The sequence below is a fragment of the Chaetodon auriga genome, chromosome 10 (assembly GCF_051107435.1).
Source record: "Chaetodon auriga isolate fChaAug3 chromosome 10, fChaAug3.hap1, whole genome shotgun sequence".
In the NCBI taxonomy this organism is placed as follows: Eukaryota; Metazoa; Chordata; class Actinopteri; order Chaetodontiformes; family Chaetodontidae; genus Chaetodon; species Chaetodon auriga.
The window spans coordinates 16,395,231-16,414,994 of NC_135083.1; the positions used below are offsets into that span (position 1 = coordinate 16,395,231).

The following is a 19,764-nucleotide window of genomic DNA, read 5'->3' on the forward strand; positions in this document are numbered from 1 at the left end:
AAGTAGACAATAAGCTGCTAAAGCTCCCCTCGACCCCTCATTATAGTCACTCAATCTCAACATCAAAGGAAAGACAACCTTATAGCTATAGCATGACGGTGTGTATATGTGTGTGTGTGTGTGTGTTTGTGTGTGAGGGTTTATGAGAGTATGTGTGCGCATGGGTTTATGAGCGTGTATGTATGTGTGTTCATGTGCCCATACATATGTTGTTGTTCGTCAGTCTTTCCAAGGACCAATTTAAGTTTTACATTCTAACAGTAAGCACATTTTTGCCAAGTGAGGACATTTTGGCTGGTCATCACTTCTTCAAAGGGCTGCTTGACAGCTGAGACATGGTTTTAGGGTTAATGTTATAATTAGGTTGAAAGGGTCAGTTCACACAAATTGCTAAAAAACCTCTTTGGCAGAGGGCAGCTCCTGTAAAATCAGTTTAAAGCGTGGTTTGTAGGTTATCCGGAGTAGCCAGAAAATCGTTTCTGCAAAGGGAAGTGTCTGTTCTCCAGACATCATTTTTCACATTTAGGGAACCACGTATTAAATTTCATTTGTCCCCACTGAATTGAGGTGGTGGCAGACATTTCAGAGGCAGCTTTCTCAAACTCTCAACACATAAAACCAAAACTATATGAATGGCTGGACATCACTCAAGTAAATGAGAAAATATGTCTTCTTGTAAATCGGGTGAACAGACACTTGAAAGTTTGGATTGGGCTTAGGTAGTCGCGATAGTTAAGTTTTTGAGTATGGACAAGGGAAAGCATTATGTCAATGTGGGTCCTCGTGAGTATAGACACTGTGTGTGTGTGTGTGTGTGTGTGTGTGTGGGTGCACAGTTTGTACAGTGCATGAGTGAAACAAACTGAAATTGAGGATGTCTTGTTGCACATGTGCTTATGACTTATGAATAACTTTGTGTCAGAGAATGTGTCACTTCCTTTTACAGTATGTGTATGTGTGTGTTTGTGTGTGAGTGCATGTGTGTGTGTCCCGCCGTCCTCAGCCTTCTGGCCTTGTCCTGCGCCTCTCTGACAGTATTTGGCGAGGCGCTAATTGACGAGGAGCCTCCACCTCGTCGTGTTTTGTCAGAACATGAAGGCCTTGCCGCTGGATCAACAAATTCTGGAGCTCCAAATTCTGCCATATGTCCGGCCATGTGTTCCCATCTACCAGCTGGGAGCACTCTGTGCCGCGCCTGTCTAACTCACTGACAGTGTGACTGTGACTGTGCCGCTACAGACTGGGACCAGTACTTCAATGAGCCTGGAAGAGTGAACATTAGTGCTGGTTTATCTGTGAGCGACCTGTTTAGCTCAGTGGGTTGACCTTGTACTGACACTGTTGGGGTTGATGGTTTAATCCCTGTAATGTTAAAGATATATGTTACATTAATGTGCTTTGGATAAAGTAATCTATCAAACAGCACGTGTTAGAGGCTTACTTTGACTTACGAGGAATTAAATGTTTTTTCCTACTTAGCAAGAGAGGTTTGGAGTGATGCTCCGATTAGGGTTTCAAGGCTACCCATACCGATCACTGATTTGACCTTTGAATCAGCTGATCTTACACAAAAACCATCACTTGCTCTTAGATAAAAGATTTTAAGAGAATTCTTCAGCATGAGATCTTGCAAAAGACACCACTTCATCTCTAATACCCATGTCATTTTCCAAGTTTTCACTTGAAAGCTCGAGAGATCAAATGATCTGACATGTCAGACACCTGGTAAAACTACCAACCAGAGATCACATTCCTGTTGCTGCTGTCACTGTGTTAATCTGACTATGAAGCAGTAACATACCAACGTACCAAATCTGTGGATTCATACTGCACAATAGAAAACATGACTGTGACCACACTGTGAGGCTGTACATAGACACAAACATGCTCTCAATGACATTCAACAGTGGCGTACTGATGTTTCATAGGTATAATGTTTATCAAGGTCAACGTCTTAGTGAGGCAGGTTAGCATGCTAACATGTTCTTATTAGCACTGAAAACAAATTAGAGCTGAGGCTGATGGAACGTCTTTAGTGTTGCAAGTATTTGATCATAAATCATCAAAGTATTGGACAAAGCCAAATCTTGACCTGAGGGTGGCATTAAAAATCTAGAATGTCAGCTTGTTAGTGGCGCTACAGGAAAAGTTAGGGCTCCAACGTCAGTAGGTTTAATTTTCCTGGGACCTTTGTCGGCACAAAGTGTCATGGCAATCCATCCAGTAGTTGTTGAGATATTTCAGTTTTTTTAACCAACGTATTGTTATCCCTCGAACTATGCTGCTAGCATAGCTTGTCTTCATGTCTTGCTTGTTTTCTAACATGATCTTTTAAGAAACATCACATTTGGCCAATGACGTTTAAAGATTTACCCTCAACAGTTAATAACGTCAGAGTGACGACACGCCATTGCGACTGAAGTTCTCCACTCACATTACCAGTAAATTGTGCCTATTTTCCAGTTTTACACGGCACTCTGTCTGTTTACAGCCAACCCCGCCTTTAGTTAATGAGCACCTTTACTGGCATTTAACATTTTCCAACATTTACCAAAACATATTATTCTAATTATATAAACTCTTAAAAGCTGACACCTGCAATACTGAGGCTAATAACACCACAGTTTCCCAGATATTTATTTATACAAGCGTGTGGGGTTCATAGGAAACGATGTGGGCTGTCTTACCTGGTTTGGAGACCGAAACTCTTGGTTATTGTCATTCATGTACATGTTGTCACCATCAAACTGCGGACAGAAACAGAGAGGAGAAATAAACATATTGTGCTAGAGGAAAAAAAGAATGTGTGAAAAAAAAAAAATTGGGGGCTGGGGAGGAGGTGTGAAGAGGAAAGGCTCTTTACGGGTGGCCTGAAGTGTGAGACTAATGACTTTGTCACTTTGGTTAAACCTCGTGGTGGCATGGCAGCGTGGGTAATTACTGTTCGTCAGCGGGCCGGTAATTAGGCTACATGAGCACAGTGACGAGAGATGGGCTTTTCCCTGTGGGCTCTGCTGTGTGTCTGAGAGAGAGAATGAGTGTGAATGAATCTGTGAGTGCCGACAGTAGTAAAGTGTGTGTGTTCCTGTGTTTGAGGCTGTGGATCCAGGGTGTGTGTGTGTGCGTGCGTGTGTGTGTGTGCTGCAAAGCAAGGGCATGCTGGGTCTTCAGGATGGAGTTAATCAGGCACTGAAAGATCTCTTGCTGCAGGTGCCAAAACACTGTTTGACACAGGGTTAGTGCTCTCGTAACAACAAATGACCCCTGACCCCGAAGGGTGCCGGGAAACAGCACCAGGTCAACGGTTGAGCGCGACGTGCAACATGCTAGCTCTGATGTCTAGTGTGCTGGTGAGCTAAATCCCTGAAGAAGTCCCCACTGAGATCAGCTTCGAGTGGGCGACAAATGAAGGAAAAAACAACACAGATTCTGTTTTTAGCTCCAGAGAAAATGAGATTCTGCCCCACAAAAGGCTCAGTTACTGAACCTGTGCAGTGTCAAGGTGACTGAGAAACCGCTACCATGTTAAGAAGAGGCGCATTGTGAAATGCCTTTGGCTTCCGAAGGCATAAAGCTTTGTCATACTACGCTTGCAGCAAATGGAACAAACCTTGACTGGACTGGATAATAACACACACACACACACACACACACACACACACACACACACACACACAGACAGACAGACCAAACGTGTCAAACAAAGCCTCCTTTTTGTTTGTTGACGGAGGTCATTCTTTGTGAAATCAATGCATAGAAGTCTCTGGAACAGACAGCAGAGACAACGTGATCAAACTAGACAGCATTCCATGTCAAATTCCTCAGATGTGAAGATATGGGGGTGGGTAGGGGGGCTTTTCATTTGGGGTTGGTTTGCTTTGTGCCTGTGGAGAAAGCGACTGAAGGCTTGAAAGATAAACACACGCTGGATATGAGTGAACACAAATGGATCATAAGATATACCTGCTCAAAAACAATGTCTGACTACGTGGACTAATGGACGGAAATGGGCAGAATTCCTGTGGGTGAAATCTAATATCTACACCGGTCGACAGGAGAAAGTTGAATTAGCTAAATGAGCGTGTGAGTGGTGAGAAAGAGAAATTACTGTACATTATTGCAGGAGAAAGGCCGGGGGAATGAGCGCCTGCCTTGGGGCAATGGTTGGTTAACGATGCGTATCATGGAAGCCCTTGTGAGGATTCACTTGGTTATTCTAATGATTGCATTTACATTCAACCACAGACGCAAAAACGAAACCGAGACAAGCACTTGCTTTTAAGCGGCATTCACACCTCACATGATTAATCCGTAAAAATGGCATGTTTATCTCAGGTGGAGCTGAATGCTGACTAATTGTCCAATGCTAGGCGCTGGAGACGCGGACAATAATTTGCTTAATGAAGCATGGTGGCGTCCATCACCTGACAGCGAGAAGTGACTGCAGCTCACTGAGAGGGCCAAAGTGATGTTGACCTTGGTGACATATCTACAATAAACTCTGTGCTCCTCACATGAAAGCCTCTTGTCCTCGCATAACTGAGCAATTTCATTCCATTGAAATCCACTTTGATATCACTGGTGACGTAAAGCCATTTTGAGAGCTTCTCTGGAATAAGATTCTCTCGTGTGAAAGGAGAGTACAGTCATTGAGTAACGCCATTTTTAACAAAACCCTGCCAGTTCTTGCATTTAAGCTTATTTCTGCAAACTGAATTCTTTGACTGCAGAGCCTTATTGCTGTTTCTTTCAGCTCCAAATGAAGCGATGAAGTCAGACAGTGCTCATTTTCACCAATTCCATCTGCAATGTAATATTCACCAAAAAGGCCAAATACAGCCTGCAAAGGTCAGCCATTTTGTGCTTCAACATGGCTGCCCATATATTGCAATGTAAAGCTGTTTCCCCCTGCTCTTCTCTCGATGGCTCTCCTTTGCACTGCCTCGCTCTCCCACTTAAAATGCCAATTTATCCTCGGCTCAATGCTATCAGCTCTGCCATTACTCCACATTCACAGCAGAAATCATCTTCTCTTTCTCTGTTCTTCCCTCTCTCTTCATTTTCTCCCCCTCCCTCTCTCTTTCCTGCCCCCCCCCCCAGGTTTCACTGTTTCTTCCTCTTTTCTATCCTCCCTCCTTGCTGCTTTCTCTCTCCTCTGTTCCCTTTCCCATGTTCTCATCGTCCCCACCGCTCTCCGCGTTACAACCTCCCTCTCCTTCTCCTTCTCCATCTCCCTCCCCCTCTTCCCTCTCTTTCTTCAGTGGGCCTTGGCATCGCTTTCTCATCGGCAGTCTAATTGGGCATTCTGCCTGAGACAAGGGCCTCATTAAGCAGTAATTACACACATGTTGTTTTCGGCAAACATCTCTATTTGGATTGCTTTGCATGGTAATTGTTCAGCAGGGACCACTGCTCGCGATGTTTCCCTCCGTGACACACGTGGTGCTGGGAGAGAGGAATAAAAACATGGAGAAGAGGGAAAGAGATGCAGAGCGGCGTAGAGAGAGAGAGAGAGAGAGAGAGAGAGAGCGAGGAGGGAGGATGTGAGAATAGAGAAAAATAATAATAGGTTGTGGAAGGGAGACAAATTGTGAAATAAAGAATGCATACATGAGAGAGAAGGAGGATGAGAGCAACAGACCGACTGAAAGGATGAAGGTGATGCTGAGGCAGTAAATGCAGAAAGACAATGAATAAATGACAAAGAAAGAGGTAGACAGATTCGGCATGAGGAGAAAATGAGGTGGAGAGCTCGAGATGGAACGAAAAAGACGTGGAGAATGAGTAAATGAGGAACAAAAGTGAGAAAGCAAAGACAGTGAAAGAGAGAGACACAGAGAGTCCCAGAACTAGGTCATGCCTCGCAATCATCGACAAAGCTGAGCGTTTCAAAAATAATGAAGCCACAAGGTGGAAGTAATGCTAACTAGCATATCCAGGGAAAACATGTAATATTTACACAGTGCTAATGGTGCAATACAATGCTGGGATCTTTTCATCTTGGAGTGCACCGGTGAGGCAGTTGATGGCAGGATCGGAGGCAAAATTACAGACTCCACGGAAGATTGTTTTTGATTGATGGACAATTCATATAAGCTCCTCGTAAAGCCGTCGAGGCAACATCTGTTTGTGGGGGGGGCAGAAAAATGACCTTGTAATGATGAAAAAAACTTAATTTTTGAAAGCTAGGAGCAGAATAAAATCATAATTGTCACATGTCAATATGTCAACTTACATAACTGGATCCAGGATTTGAAACACACAAACACTAATCTCTTTTCCAATAATATCAATAACTAAACTACAATTCAGGTTTATTTATATAACATTATCTATTTAACATTATCACAAGCTCGTCTCAAAGGGCTTCACAGGCGGTGGAAAGTAAGGAAGTACATTTTCTCAAGTACTGGGCTAATGTTAAAGTTTGAAGTATTTCCATGTCAGGCTACTTTCTTCTTCTTTTCCACTGCATTTCCGAGGTAAATACTGCATTTTTTACTCCACTACATTCATGTACCAGCTATAGTTATTGATTACTTTACTACAGATGAGGATTTTACAGCTTCTTGTAAAATACGCTGCATTGTTCAGGATTAAACAACTCAAAAGTGTATAAAGTAGTTTAAAATCTACCTTGGCTGGCTGCAACATTAAAATGCCGCTTATAAGTTCATGCATTAATATTAATCATCCAGTTACATAAATAATACACACCCTGAGGTGGCCATTCTCTTACTGGCTTCTCTTAAGAAAGTTTTTTTTTTCTTTTACAGTATTTTTACACTGTGATAGTACTACTTTTAGCACTATCCACTTTCCGCTACATCATATACCGTGCTTACGTTCATGTAGAGTGACATCTGAAATGACGAGATGTTGGTGCGTGGGAAAGAAAAGGAAGAATTCGACATTTACCCAATTACCTTTCAAGCAGACCATAGCAACATCTGTAGGAGTGCAACAAAAGAACACACAGGATCACACGAAAGAACGACCACAACAAACTTTTAGAACTTTTCGATTTATAAAAGGGAATCTATAAGCAGAATGTGTAATACTTGTGACTTTAAAAGCCTTTGCCAGTACACCAAGTCTCTAAAAATAATTCTCTCACCGAGCGGAATTAATAAGCCCAGAACAGTACACAGCCATTCTGTGAAGAAAGGGGTGTGGTGGTGGTGGAGGTGGTGGTGGGGGCTCATGCAATATGTATGCCTGTTTGAACACCCTTCTTCCTCATCTTCCCCCTCTTCTCTTCATTTCTCTTTTTACATCTCTCTCCCTCGTCCTCTGTACAATTAAGCTGTAGGAGAGACCTAACAAACCTCAACGTGAGACAATGTGCCACTGAATTTCGATGTTGCCCAAGTTGTCAGAGCTGGTTCAAAGCCAGACGAGAGGATGAGACAGACACACAGACAGACAGACAGACAGACAGACAGACAGACAGACAGAGAGACACACTTGTGTGCACACACTGAAAAACAGAGGGAGAATGAAAGACAAAGAGGTTGAGAGGCAGAAAGAAAGAGAGAGACAGAAAGAAAGAAAGAAAGATAGAAAGAAAGAAAGAAAGAGAGAAAGCTACAGTAGATAGACTTCAGAGTTGCATGGGAGGAGGAGAGAGAAAGAGGGAAGAGAGGAGAGACTATAGTAACAATTCTGGTGTTGCACCACGCCCCAAGCAAACAATGAACATGGGCAAACAATGAACATGGCACTCACACACAGACACACACACGCACATATACACAAACACACACACAAAGCCCATAAAAAGCGCAGCCTGTGGCCATGGCGACACATGCTCTGTTGTCGTTAGATAAGGGAAACAGGGCCTCTTCCTGGGTGTGAGAGTTTGATCCTGTACACACACACACACACACACACACACACACACACACACACACACACACACACACACACACACACTGCATGTGCACACTCAGCTGCAGCAGCACCGGGGTCACATCCACCAACGCCCAGCATCTTATGTATCCTCACCTTTATCAGCTGCATGGCTCATTTTCATATGCAAAACCTGGGCTATGTTTATCTGGACACACAGTGCTCGGGTCAGCGGACCACATAACATAGACGCCATGATCAGATATCAACAAGATACACGCAGCAGCTCCCCGTATCTCTCAGAGGGGCTTTGATGGAATTCGGTTTGGAATCTGCTGGCCTCGCGCCAACCTAGAGAGTATTTAGTTAGAGGAATTGGAAACATGAATCGGCGCGGCACCGCATTTCCTCAAAGGGATGTTTCAAAAGTGTTATAAAGACTACCTGCATTACCTCTCCAGCTGATTCTGTTCAAGAAATATTTTCTTTTATTGTCAGCGTTGGTGCGATCCATCGGCTCACATCTAATGAGCATCAGCTCTGTTTGTTATGATCACGTCTAAAGCATTCCACACTCAAACAATACACACAAACACACAGCACACTTCCCATCAGAAACGGCTTGGGAAAAAAAACCCTTTTTCACAAAAGACATGATACAGGTTCCAACCGCTTCCGGCTCCACCTATACCGTGTGATGTGTAAAAATAAAAAAGGCAAGCTGAAGCTCTCATTCATCCAGTTTCTGTTGCACTGGAGCAACCACAAAACAGAGCCAACAGTCAACAGCAGAGATGGGAGGGGAGATTGAGGAGAAGCGCTATGTGTGTGTGTGTGTGTGTGCGCGTGTGTGAGGGAGGCCAGGTGGGGAGGTGCTAAATAAGGTTTTGTTTCCACTGTGAACTCAGGTTCACTGTGAGTTAGTGAGTTCACAGCAGGATAAAAATCTAAACTGTGATGGTGACGCATAACAAGTCACACTGTTTTAACAGCAATCGCAGTTTCAGAAAATCTGTTTTTCCTGTCTCGTGTTTTTGAGTTAATATAACAATAAAAATCATTTCATAAAGAAGTCACTTCTAATAACGATATGATTTCTGTTCCAATTGCAGGCACAGCAACAAAACAGTCTTCAAATTCTGAGAGAATCTGAAGCTTACAATACAAACTTCATATTTGTGGTTGCAAAAGACAGTGACAAGAAAATGTTTTAAGAAACCAGAACTGTAATACACAGAAACCATGTAACATGTGTCAGTAAACAGCACACAGCGGGCTCGTGTTTACCATCCTACCCAGTCTGTGATGATTTCATATCAAATAATATTGTAACAGATCAAAATATCCACATGCTGTCTGCTGTAATTCACTCTATGTTTATCCATCTGTGTGATCAGCAATGGATCACATGACTACTTGGTTGTGAAGAAGGTCACTTGTCGTGTTGAACCCACAGAGAATTATCACACAGCCCTGCAGTCACCTCTCAGGAGAGTTTTAGCGCCTTTCAGCTCTTTGTGGTTTCCAACGTTATCGGTCTCACTGTGAAAGCTGTAAGAAAAAAAACACACCTCTACGCTACCTGCCCTTCACCAAATGGCCTAAACAAAGTCAGCGACTAGTTTGTGAACACAGTGGAGCCTTTGGCTGCAAAGGAAACTGATATTTCCGTCAGCAGCTGGTGGAGACCAAAACAGAGCTAAAACGAGAGTGAACATTTGCATCAGACGCCAGAGGCATGACAAATGAATGCTATTGTTGCATTCTGCTGGATGTAGAGGCAACTGTTTGCTAACAGGTTTGCTGAATGAACTTTAAGTGTGATAATTTTAGTGTTTTTATCTTATTTCTGCGGTGTCCAACTGGCTAAAAACATCTTTTATTCAGGATTGTGAGTGAAATGCTTTTGTGCCTATTGGACTCGCTGGACGAAACATGGATGCACCATCGCTCCAAGAGGTTCAACATGTCAACATATAGCTGGATTGTGTATCATCAGTGCACTGTCTCTAAAGCACAGTGCAAAAGAGGTCATTAACATGGACTACACCACATGTGAGAGCATGTGCAAAGGTTTAACAGAAAAAAATGATGTCAGACCAAAGTGCCACCCACACGACCTCCCTCATCCTGCTGCGGTGGCCTTCAACAGCCTGCCTGCTAACCAGTGCTGGGAAACACCTTCTTGACATCAAGCAGAGCAGCATCACATGCAATTAGCAGCTAGACCCAGCAGATGCAATAGGCTATACTTAACAACATGGCCGCTACTAGGAGGAAAGTGGTTATCCCACCAATCTACCTGACACTTACACTGTCTGGTTGGGGTGAGAATATGTGTGTGTGTGTGTGTGTGTGTGTGTGTGTGTGTGTCTGTATGTACAATATGTGTGTCTGTACAGTAAGTGCACATCTCAGTATGAGTCTATGTCAGTGAGGTTTCTCTGGCTGCAGGAGAGGATGCAGAGCACAAGCCACTTTTAACTGACTAGGGTAAACAGCGATGAGAGAAGATAAAGGGCAGAGTGAATGTCACGTTACCCCAGCCCTTTGCCTCTGCTCACCGCAGCATCAGATAACAGCAGCAGGAAAAAAAAAGTCTGGTTTCCTCTAGCATATAATTGGTTATCTTATTGCAATCTACTGCTCTCTTGCCTCTGCACAGAATATAGTATGAAAGAGCAAAAAGAGAAGAGGAAGAAAAAAAAAAGTCTGAAGTCTGACTGTTCTTGCAGTGACTGAAATAAATCATTACGAGTATAGGAAACACATCAACCTGTTTCAATAGGTGTCTTCTTTTTTGGGAGAGACACGAAAGGTTATGTCTGTGTCCTACATGCACCACCGCGGTGTAGACTTTAACAGGCAGCACAGACCTATAGTTATGGGAGTTGTGAGGGAAGTTTTGTAATTGTTATTGTTACTGATAATCAGATTGTGGTTTGCTCACTTTCTGACAGCAAATAGTTATCGCACTAGTAACACACACAGAGTTAGAGTTTACCAAACAGGAAGGTATGCTATATTATTACCAGTAATATCAGACAGCCTAATAAATCAGTGTAGTTCAAACAGATGTGACATTCACAGAAAGTAACACTGCAACATCTTATTCTGAGAGCAGGCTGCTTGTAGAAGTATCTATGTGTTATATTTTGGGCACTATTCTGCATTAGAGTCATTTATTTATCATTAAATAAAAAATGGTCAAAGATTAACTCTGGAGATGTCAAAGGCACTTTCAGATTCGGACTAAATGTGTTTCGATGGATGCCCACACAGTGTGACCCAACTTTAGCAACTACAGAGGCGTGTTTTACAACTATGCATGCTTTCACACATATGTTGCCGCACTTAAGAAACACAAGTCCTGATATCATCTGTGAATTCCAGTAAGTGCAACTGTTTTTCAATGGAAATAAATGCAATATTTGCACTGTGTGCTGGAGAACGTGAAATAATGAGTTTTTCGAATGTATTCACACATGTATAAAGCATGGACAGTATGTGCATGTTTACTTGGAGGGATTTTACCAAGTTGAATTAAGTCTCCATTAAGCAAACATTTTCTAACAACTCTAGATATTCTCAGCACCTCCAAAAGCAGCCTCCAAAAAAAACCACCGGGCCTTGTCGAACACCTTTCTGAATCAATTGGCTACAAACAGACATGGTTTCAGAAATTGGAGGCTAGGCTACTATATCTCACCACAGCAGTGGGCAGTCTTTTCCTAGCTGGATTGATGCCAGGGGGGTGGGCAGTGTGGAGTCTAACCCCTCGTTCACCCACACTGTACCGGGCCTGTGGTTAGAGAGAGAGAGACAGCAGGGAGAGAAAGAGACAGAGAAGACAAAGGTGGGGAAGGAAACGAGATGGCGGGGCTTTAGTTTATGTGAGATACAAGCAGGGCATTTGTAAAGGAACATGTCAAGAACCCCCCCGTCCTCCCTCGTGAACCTTTCCGTCCTTCCCCCTTCTCCAGTTGCTCTTCCCCTCATGCCCAGCACACGCGTGCAGGGGGAGGAGTAATGACATGAGACTTACACAGTGACTCTACGCAGCGCCACGCTAGGCAAAGAATGGAGGTTAATGAGCTGACATCCCCTCCACCCCGAACACGCCTCCTCCCTCTGCCCACCTCCCTACTCTCTTACACACACTGACAAGCATATACACAAACCCTCTACAAGACAGTGGGGCTGAACACTGGCACTGAGCCAAGGATCTGGAGACTAAAGGAGTATCATGGAGCAACGAGTGGATTTACACTGTCTCCACATACATTAAACACAGCTCACAGCAATCGCTGGATTATGAACTGTGAGAGTAATCTAACAAAACCTGCATTATAAATATGACCTGCAAATACCAGCGCACATAATCAAAGCCACATAACATATTAAACTTCAGCCCAGTGAGGCTGAAATGCTCATTACACAATGGAAACAACCTTTTGAATGGCTGAAAAATGTGTGAGGGAAACAGAGTGGTTTAGCTTCATGGCACCATGTGACCAGAATCAAAAGGGTTCATCCTCTGTACACTGGCAGTTTTAGGATATTTGATACCCCCTCATGAGGTTTAGAGGTACCCTGTCATCAAGTGCCTGCTGATGGTACTGAAGATTGGAGTCATCCTCTGAGAACCATGAAGGTTTGTGTCAAATGTGAACCCATTCAGCATTTTCCTCTCAAGACAAATGGACTGACACACAGTCAGTCAGACAGACCAGCTAACACCCTCTGCCATCCTCTGCTACGATGGCTAAATGTCCTCACACTTGTTAACATCTTAAAAAACATTACACCAACTGTACATAATGCTTGACTTGTTAAGGACCAACAGGTCTTGCGCCCAGACCGCAGACCACGAACTAAACACGTCACACTATTAAAGTTCATGTAGTGCTGTGAATAACCGATCAGACCATCAGACGCTCTCCCATTTCGAGGTTGTTGCATGATGGCAAGTGGGTGTATACGATGTTAAATAAAACCTCAGTGGCCTTTAAGTTGCATCATCGGAAACCAACACGTCCAGGTGACTGTTCTTTAACACATAGGAGTTGAAGCATGCACGAAACAAGACAGCCACAGAGCGGAAAAAAAAAAACAAACAGCAGCGTTCAAAGGAAAGCTTTAGAAAACCTTTCAGCAGATAAAAACTTAGTTGAATACAAATTAATATAAAAAATTACATCTAAGCATAAGAGAGGATAAATGAACAGATGCAGGTGTACTACACAGTGACATGAGGCAGATTTATTAGTTTGCCAATAAGTAGTTGCAAGAGTGCTGGTTTGATCTAAACCCTCGCTATTCATACAGCTGCATATAGCCTGCTGCACGCCTGGTTGACAGCTCCATCACACCCTCCACACCCTTTGTTGAGAGGCTGGACGCTACCATGTAAGTTACAAGCTTTCAGAACTATTATAAAATGTCAATGTAAGGTATCCCACTGTAATAGCTGATGTGCCTTAATCACCTGAATCAAATGAGTAAAAAATGTTAAAAGCTTGCGGGTAAAATGACAGCCTTCATAAAATAAAAGAGCATTACCAAAAGCAGAAAATGAATTGATAATGGTGCAGGGAAACACTTTTACAGAGCATGAAAACAATGGAAGATGGATGGCTAGTCATTAGCGCCCATTGTGAATCTTTCCAGTGAGTAATTTGTGGAAAGGCGTGTGCATTTTTAATATTCTTAAACTGAAGAGCCCTAAGAACACAAACTCCATAAAATAATAACAGGCATTTCACCTTAGCACTATCCGAGCTTCTCAATTATTTACCACTAATGAATTGCCTCGGGCAATATTCTTCCTAAGTACAATATCAACCATCCCAGAGAGGCTGAATCGGCTCGCTCAAATACTTAAATACATTTACTCAATTATGCTCGCTGTCCCTCGTATGAAAGACACAAGGACGGAGAAGTTTTCTTGGCCCTACTGTTCCATACACTCTGATTCTGCCTCCATATTCCAAGAAAATCCTCATCAACTCATATAATGTTGAATTGATAAAAGATTTTCATAGAAAAAAAGCATCGACACGGTTCTTGACTTTTCCTCTATTTTTGCATCTGTCGGCTAGGAGATACAATAAAGGATGTTTTCCGTTGTTGTTGTGTTGTCTAGCTTCAGTAACAACAACATTGCAGGCCAGTTGCCAGGCATCAACCAGACTTTGCACTTTGCAGCCTCAGATGCCACCTAGAAATATCTTGCTGTTGCCACGTGGCTGACGAGCCTTCAGGAGTCTGAGAGCATCACGCCGCCAGCTCCTGAGACAGGTAACCAACAGGTAGGAAAAGGATGGAAATGAACAGGAAGACCATGGTATGGTGGCCAGTCAAAAGTAATGGAAGAAGTAATAAAGAGTAATGAGGCCATCAACACATGCAATGTGACCGCAACTCCACAGCTGACTATATTTTCCACAACAAAGTCAGTGCTAGGTGCAGGAAACTGTAGAATAACCTTAAGCACACAAACTCATCACCTAAGTGAGCATAAATAGATTCTACCATCTGTTAGCCTCGTCTATAGGGGACAGCATCATACTGGGGAAAAGTGTGTGTCAGTGTCGGCTCGTGTGCTTCAGCCACTGCTTATTATGCTCATACTGATCACATTGGAAAGTGATGACAAAAAGCCCGGCAAGCTCTTTTTTTTTTTTTTTTTTTTCAAATGAGGAATATGAGACATTACACGAGAATCTCATTTCATATGTGGAAACATAACAAACATGAGCTTTGTTTTCAAAGAGCTGGTTAGGTGAGATGTGGATTTTCACAATACATAATACATTGTTGACATGTATCATACACTACAGATAATCTATAGTGTTGGCTTAAAGCTTAAACGCTATACAAGTGCCACAGTCCTGCAATGCTGAGCCTTCCACTTCTTTTTTTCACATTCAGTGTACTTGAGGATGTGCAAGTGTTTAGAAATGCGCATATTTTATATCTGCAGTCCACTCAAAGTAACAAACATTCTGCCCTATTTTTATGATCGACATTGTTATCGCCATTCAATCAGACAGATTTCACAACCGTGATCCTTCCACTGTGTAACAGAGCAGTGCAGGCCTGACAAGCTTTAGTCAATTCCATGCTATCCCGGTATAATCATCAGTCTTTGGCTTTAACTACACCAGAGAGAAATTTAAGCGCAAAGGATCCCGTTCCTAGACAGCTGGTAGTTGTAAATTCCTATCAGGGAATAAAAAACAGAGAGGGAGGAAAGAAAGAAAACATATACTATTTTCATTTCAACTGCTTTAGGGATTATAGCTTGGGGCTCTAGAAAAAAATGCATTAAAATAATCCACCATTTGCATGTTTTATCTCACAAAGGAGGCTCACATAGACACACACACACACACACACACACACACACACACACACACACACACACACACACACACACACACACCAACCCCCATTCTCCCTCCCTTCTTCTCCTCCTTCCCCTCCCCCATTCTGGTTGAGCACACACACACACACACACACACAGACACATGCTCATAGGCACGTCACACATATACACACTGTCATCATTAAACACACACACACACACACACACACACACACACACACACACACACACTCACATCGAGATCAACCTGCTGCCATCTGCTCTACGCGCTCTGTACAATCCTCGCAGAATACATTATTCACTACAATACATCACATCACATTCCCTCAATGTCATAGCCTTGTGCTGGAGAAGAGTGAGAGAGAGAATGGAGAGCAAAACAGCCATTGTACTGTGAAGACAGCGAGAAACAGAGAGGGAGAGAGGAGATTTGGCCTGTTACATGGTACAGTGGCAGAGAAAATTAAAGACAGTTTGATTTGGCTTTTAGGTGAAACAAGGTTGTCAGCAAAACTTGTTCCAGTTACAGCTACCATGCTGGATTAAAAATCCAGACAAGGAGGGTAGTGTATGAAAGGGAAGGATAAGAGTGGCTGAGAAAGTGTGTGTGTGTGTGTGTGTGTGTGTGTGTGTGTGTGTGTGTGTGTGTGTGACAGAGAGGGAGAGAGAAATAGGTGATAGAGACCTAGAATAACCGCCAGGAGAATATACAGTACCTTATGAGGTGCATTTTTGTGTGGGATTTTCTGTGTCTTCTTTATTTCCCTAAGTGTTTTCAAGTGTTACAGGATACAGCAGGTGTTACTTGAGATTTTTGTAACGGTCAACAATCCAAGAAAAGACTAAAACCAAACAATGTGTTAGTTCTCTCTCAATGTTTTCTGACTTCCCCAACAGCTGCACCGCTTGTTCCTGCAGAAGAAAACGTCAAGCTTTAAAAATGGGTCACAAATAAACAGTTTCTTTTCTTTCTTTCTTTTTTTTCTTAAAAAAAGCTGCTCTATCAATCTATCAATATTTTATATGAATAATGCATCAAAAGACTCAACCCCACTAATCTATGAAGCATTTTAGCGTCTTTCAGCTCATAGTTGTTGTCATTTCAGCTGTTTTCATCAACAGAATGCTCTGTGTGCTACCTGCCCACGACCAAACAACAGGCAGACAAAGTTAGTGACTAGCTAGAGAGCGCAGTGGAGCATTTAGCAGCAAAGACACCAAGAACTGATGGAGAGCAACACAGAGCTAAGAGGAGAGTGATTATTGGATGTATATGAATCAGGTGGATGGAATCACGAGTGCAGATGAATATTAATGTTGCTCCATGTCTGATGGAGATGTAAACAAACAACTGTTTACTAGAAAGTCCACCAATGCTGTGTTAACAGATTGTTCACAGCCCCCAGTGGCCAAAAAAATCAATGTATTCAGATTTGCCACTTCACTTTTTCATGTGTTTTTATTATTTTAGACATCACTGGATGGCTATGGCACATAGGATTGATATATATCAGGCTTTGGTGGCTTTAGACACTGTGAAAAGTCAAGTGACCTGCAGACTGAGCTTACACAGAGAAGAGAGGTTGAAAAAGCTTTGTTTAGAGTTTAGAAAACTGTATTTACTGCATGCACAGCAATGTATGTGGAGGCCCCCCTCCTCTTTTTTCTAATACTCTCTAATACTTCTTCCATATCAGGACCTATACATGTTCCAGTGAAAAACAAGACTGCAGTGAGTAAATATATGACAGGAGCACAAAACGCAGAGAAACTGCTCGGGCTTCAGGGGGTTAACTCCCTGTCTCTGCTATTTCTTGTGTGCAAAGCATGAACATGTGTGTGTGTGCGTGTGTGTGTGTCACTGTTGTGCGGTGGTGGCAGAACAGAGGGAGTGAACAGCTGGCAGGCCCACACTTGACTACGTATTGACCTGCTTTGCATTCACCTGTTATTCAGCCGAACCTAATGTTTCCACTTGGCTCTGCAGCAGCTGAGCTGCAATTAACCTCGCTGTGAGCGCAACGCAAGCAAGACTTCAGTAATCTGTTAAAGTAGTTTGTCGAACTTTGCTAAATGTCATTCTACCTAAACTTGAAAAATTAATAGTTTTCACTTATATGTTCACACTTGGAAAAAAAACTCTGAACATTTTTGCCCGAAGAAGGACTGATAAGCCTTTTCACATTTAGCCTGCCTGTAAACACAGCCTGCATTCAGCGCGTCTCCAACATGTTATTTTTTACACTCTTAAGGTTCTTGACAGGGTGCAGGTGAGCTCCTGACTGCACATAATTAGCCTTTGAAAATGCCATTTGCCTGTCTAAACACACCATTTGAATGGGAGAAAGCGTTGCTGCATCAGATGCTTCCCTTCTATCCTCTCCACTCCTCCTCCTCCTCCTCCTCCTCTTCGCCCTCCTCTCGTTTTTTTCCCACCCTCCATCTCCCCTCCCTCCCTCCTCTTTTCGCAGATGCTCTCTCTGCTCTTGTCTGTGTTTAGGCTGCGACTGTGAGGGGTCACCGCCTGCCTTGTTCTCACACGTGGAGCACTGAGCCTGTGTGTGTTTGTATGTGTGTGTGTGTAAAAGACAGACACAGCGCACACTCATCTACGGGTGATTATATGAATGAGTGTGTGTGTGTGTGTGTGTGTGTGTGTGCAAAAATGTCAAAAAAAGAGGTGTTTAAGTGTGTGAATTCATCCAAATGTCTGTGCAGTTGAGCCTGAGTGCCTTTCCCACTGCATGTGTTTCAAAGTGTTTGAGTGTGTATCTTTGACTGTGTGTGTGAGCATGCGTGTGTGTGTGTGTGTGTGCCTTGCTAGCTCAGTGCCAGGTCTCTCTAATGAGTCTGTCAGGCGCTGTTAGCGACGGCGTGCTCCCCTGGCTCAGCGCACTCCTACAGACACACTGTGATTAGCCGGGCCAACGGCACGCCACCGGGCCAGATTAAACACTCACCACGCCGCCAGGGAACACACACATACACACACACTCAGCACAGCAAGCAATACACTCACTTGCACATGTACCGCACACACACACACACACACACACACGTACTTACACAGCTTCATCATCATTGTGCCTATTAGCCTGCTCTGATAGAGTAACACGTACTTGCCCTTCAGAACCAGGTGTTGATGCTGCTGGAATTGTAAATGAATATAAAATATAAATACAAGCCATCGACGGCACCGGCAAAAAAAACCCCCAAAAAACATTAATATTTCATTAATATGTCCGCCTTTATTGAATTCCTGTCTGCCACTAATCTTGAACATCACTCAGAATTAAGGCCAGCCCTTCTGGCTCCAGCAGCTTTCAACATCTTCATTAAAGCGACATGATTCACTAATTACAGGTAATTACCCCTTAATGAGTGGCCCAGATGAATGAGCAGATATGCAGTGGAGGGCCAGGCCTGAGGACATGTCGTTTTTCAATTCCTCAAGGGCCACGAGCGGACTCTGACTGGCTGTTCCAGCTCGACCGTTAGCGGAGACACGCCAAAAGGCTTAGAACAGGCTGACTTGACCCTCACACATCTGGTGTGTGACACAGGACATGAACGTGAATTATTAGAATATCTGAACATGCAAAAACAGAGTCAAAACCTTTTTTGGTTTGTAGGCCCGTAATATGAAGCAGTGTCTGCCTGTCACAGCCTATACACGTCCATGAATTCTGGCCATTAAAAGCTCCTTTCCCAAAGTTTATCTGAAGCAAACACGAGGCTCCAGCAGTCTGAGTTACTCAAATCAAGTGGTTATCTTCCAGGTACAGCCTTTTTAGTGCAAAATCCCTCTTTGTGTTTCCTTAGACAGCGTTTCCCTGCTGACCTGCAGTGGAAGGATGGCAACAAAAAGAAACACACTCATGTGCCTCCGAGTCGCTTCAGATAAACTTTTGAATATATTTTTGCACAGAATGAGGATTTTGTTCTCCATCACCTGCAGCGCATGAGGAAGGGATCTAATGATGGAGGAACAGCAAACCAGACCTGTCTCCAAGTCCATATGGGCACCTGACTGAGACAGGCTTGAAATACTGTGCACACATCCTTTAATTTATAAGAAAAAAGGCAAAAATAAGGGGAAAATCAGAAAAGGAATCCCATTTCTGCAGCTGAACAGCATTTCTTTTTCTTTCCTAAAACATTAATCATTTCTGATTCATCAGATTAATCTTAAGACCTCTTGATGGGCGTCGACCCCCGTTTGAGATCCGCTACTGAATCTTATATTGAACTAACAGGACTGTACTGGTCCTTGTAATGCTGTTTTTATAGATTCAACATTTCCGAAGCAGCAGTTTGGTTCATGTGACAACTTACACTTTACAGCCATGTTAAAGCATCTTTAGGTTCAAGTCATGGTCAGCATCCACCCCTACAGCAGACTGCTCCTGAGAGCCTAAGTGTTTGATCTCCACCAGCGCTGGGTAACCTGTAATGGACCTGGACGAAAAACGCTGTGATGACCCTTGAAACCCACAAGAAAAGTGGGTTTTTCCTGGGTCAAC

General features: G+C 43.2%; 1 protein-coding gene across 3 annotated transcripts in view; it reads right to left on the reverse strand.

Annotated features, from left to right (window-relative positions):
- Window positions 1-19,764, reverse strand: part of LOC143326909 (TOX high mobility group box family member 2-like) — a 76,275-nt gene that overhangs the window by 36,525 nt on the left and 19,986 nt on the right. For 2 of the 3 annotated variants that reach the window (XM_076740948.1, XM_076740949.1), the window contains exons 2-3: window positions 11,561-11,653; window positions 2,688-2,747 (exon numbers count right to left, since the gene is read on the reverse strand). In XM_076740948.1, the coding sequence (XP_076597063.1) occupies window positions 2,688-2,747; window positions 11,561-11,653 (153 nt within the window). The remainder of the gene's footprint in view (window positions 1-2,687; window positions 2,748-11,560; window positions 11,654-19,764) is intronic. The other variant, XM_076740950.1, reaches the window with a different exon arrangement.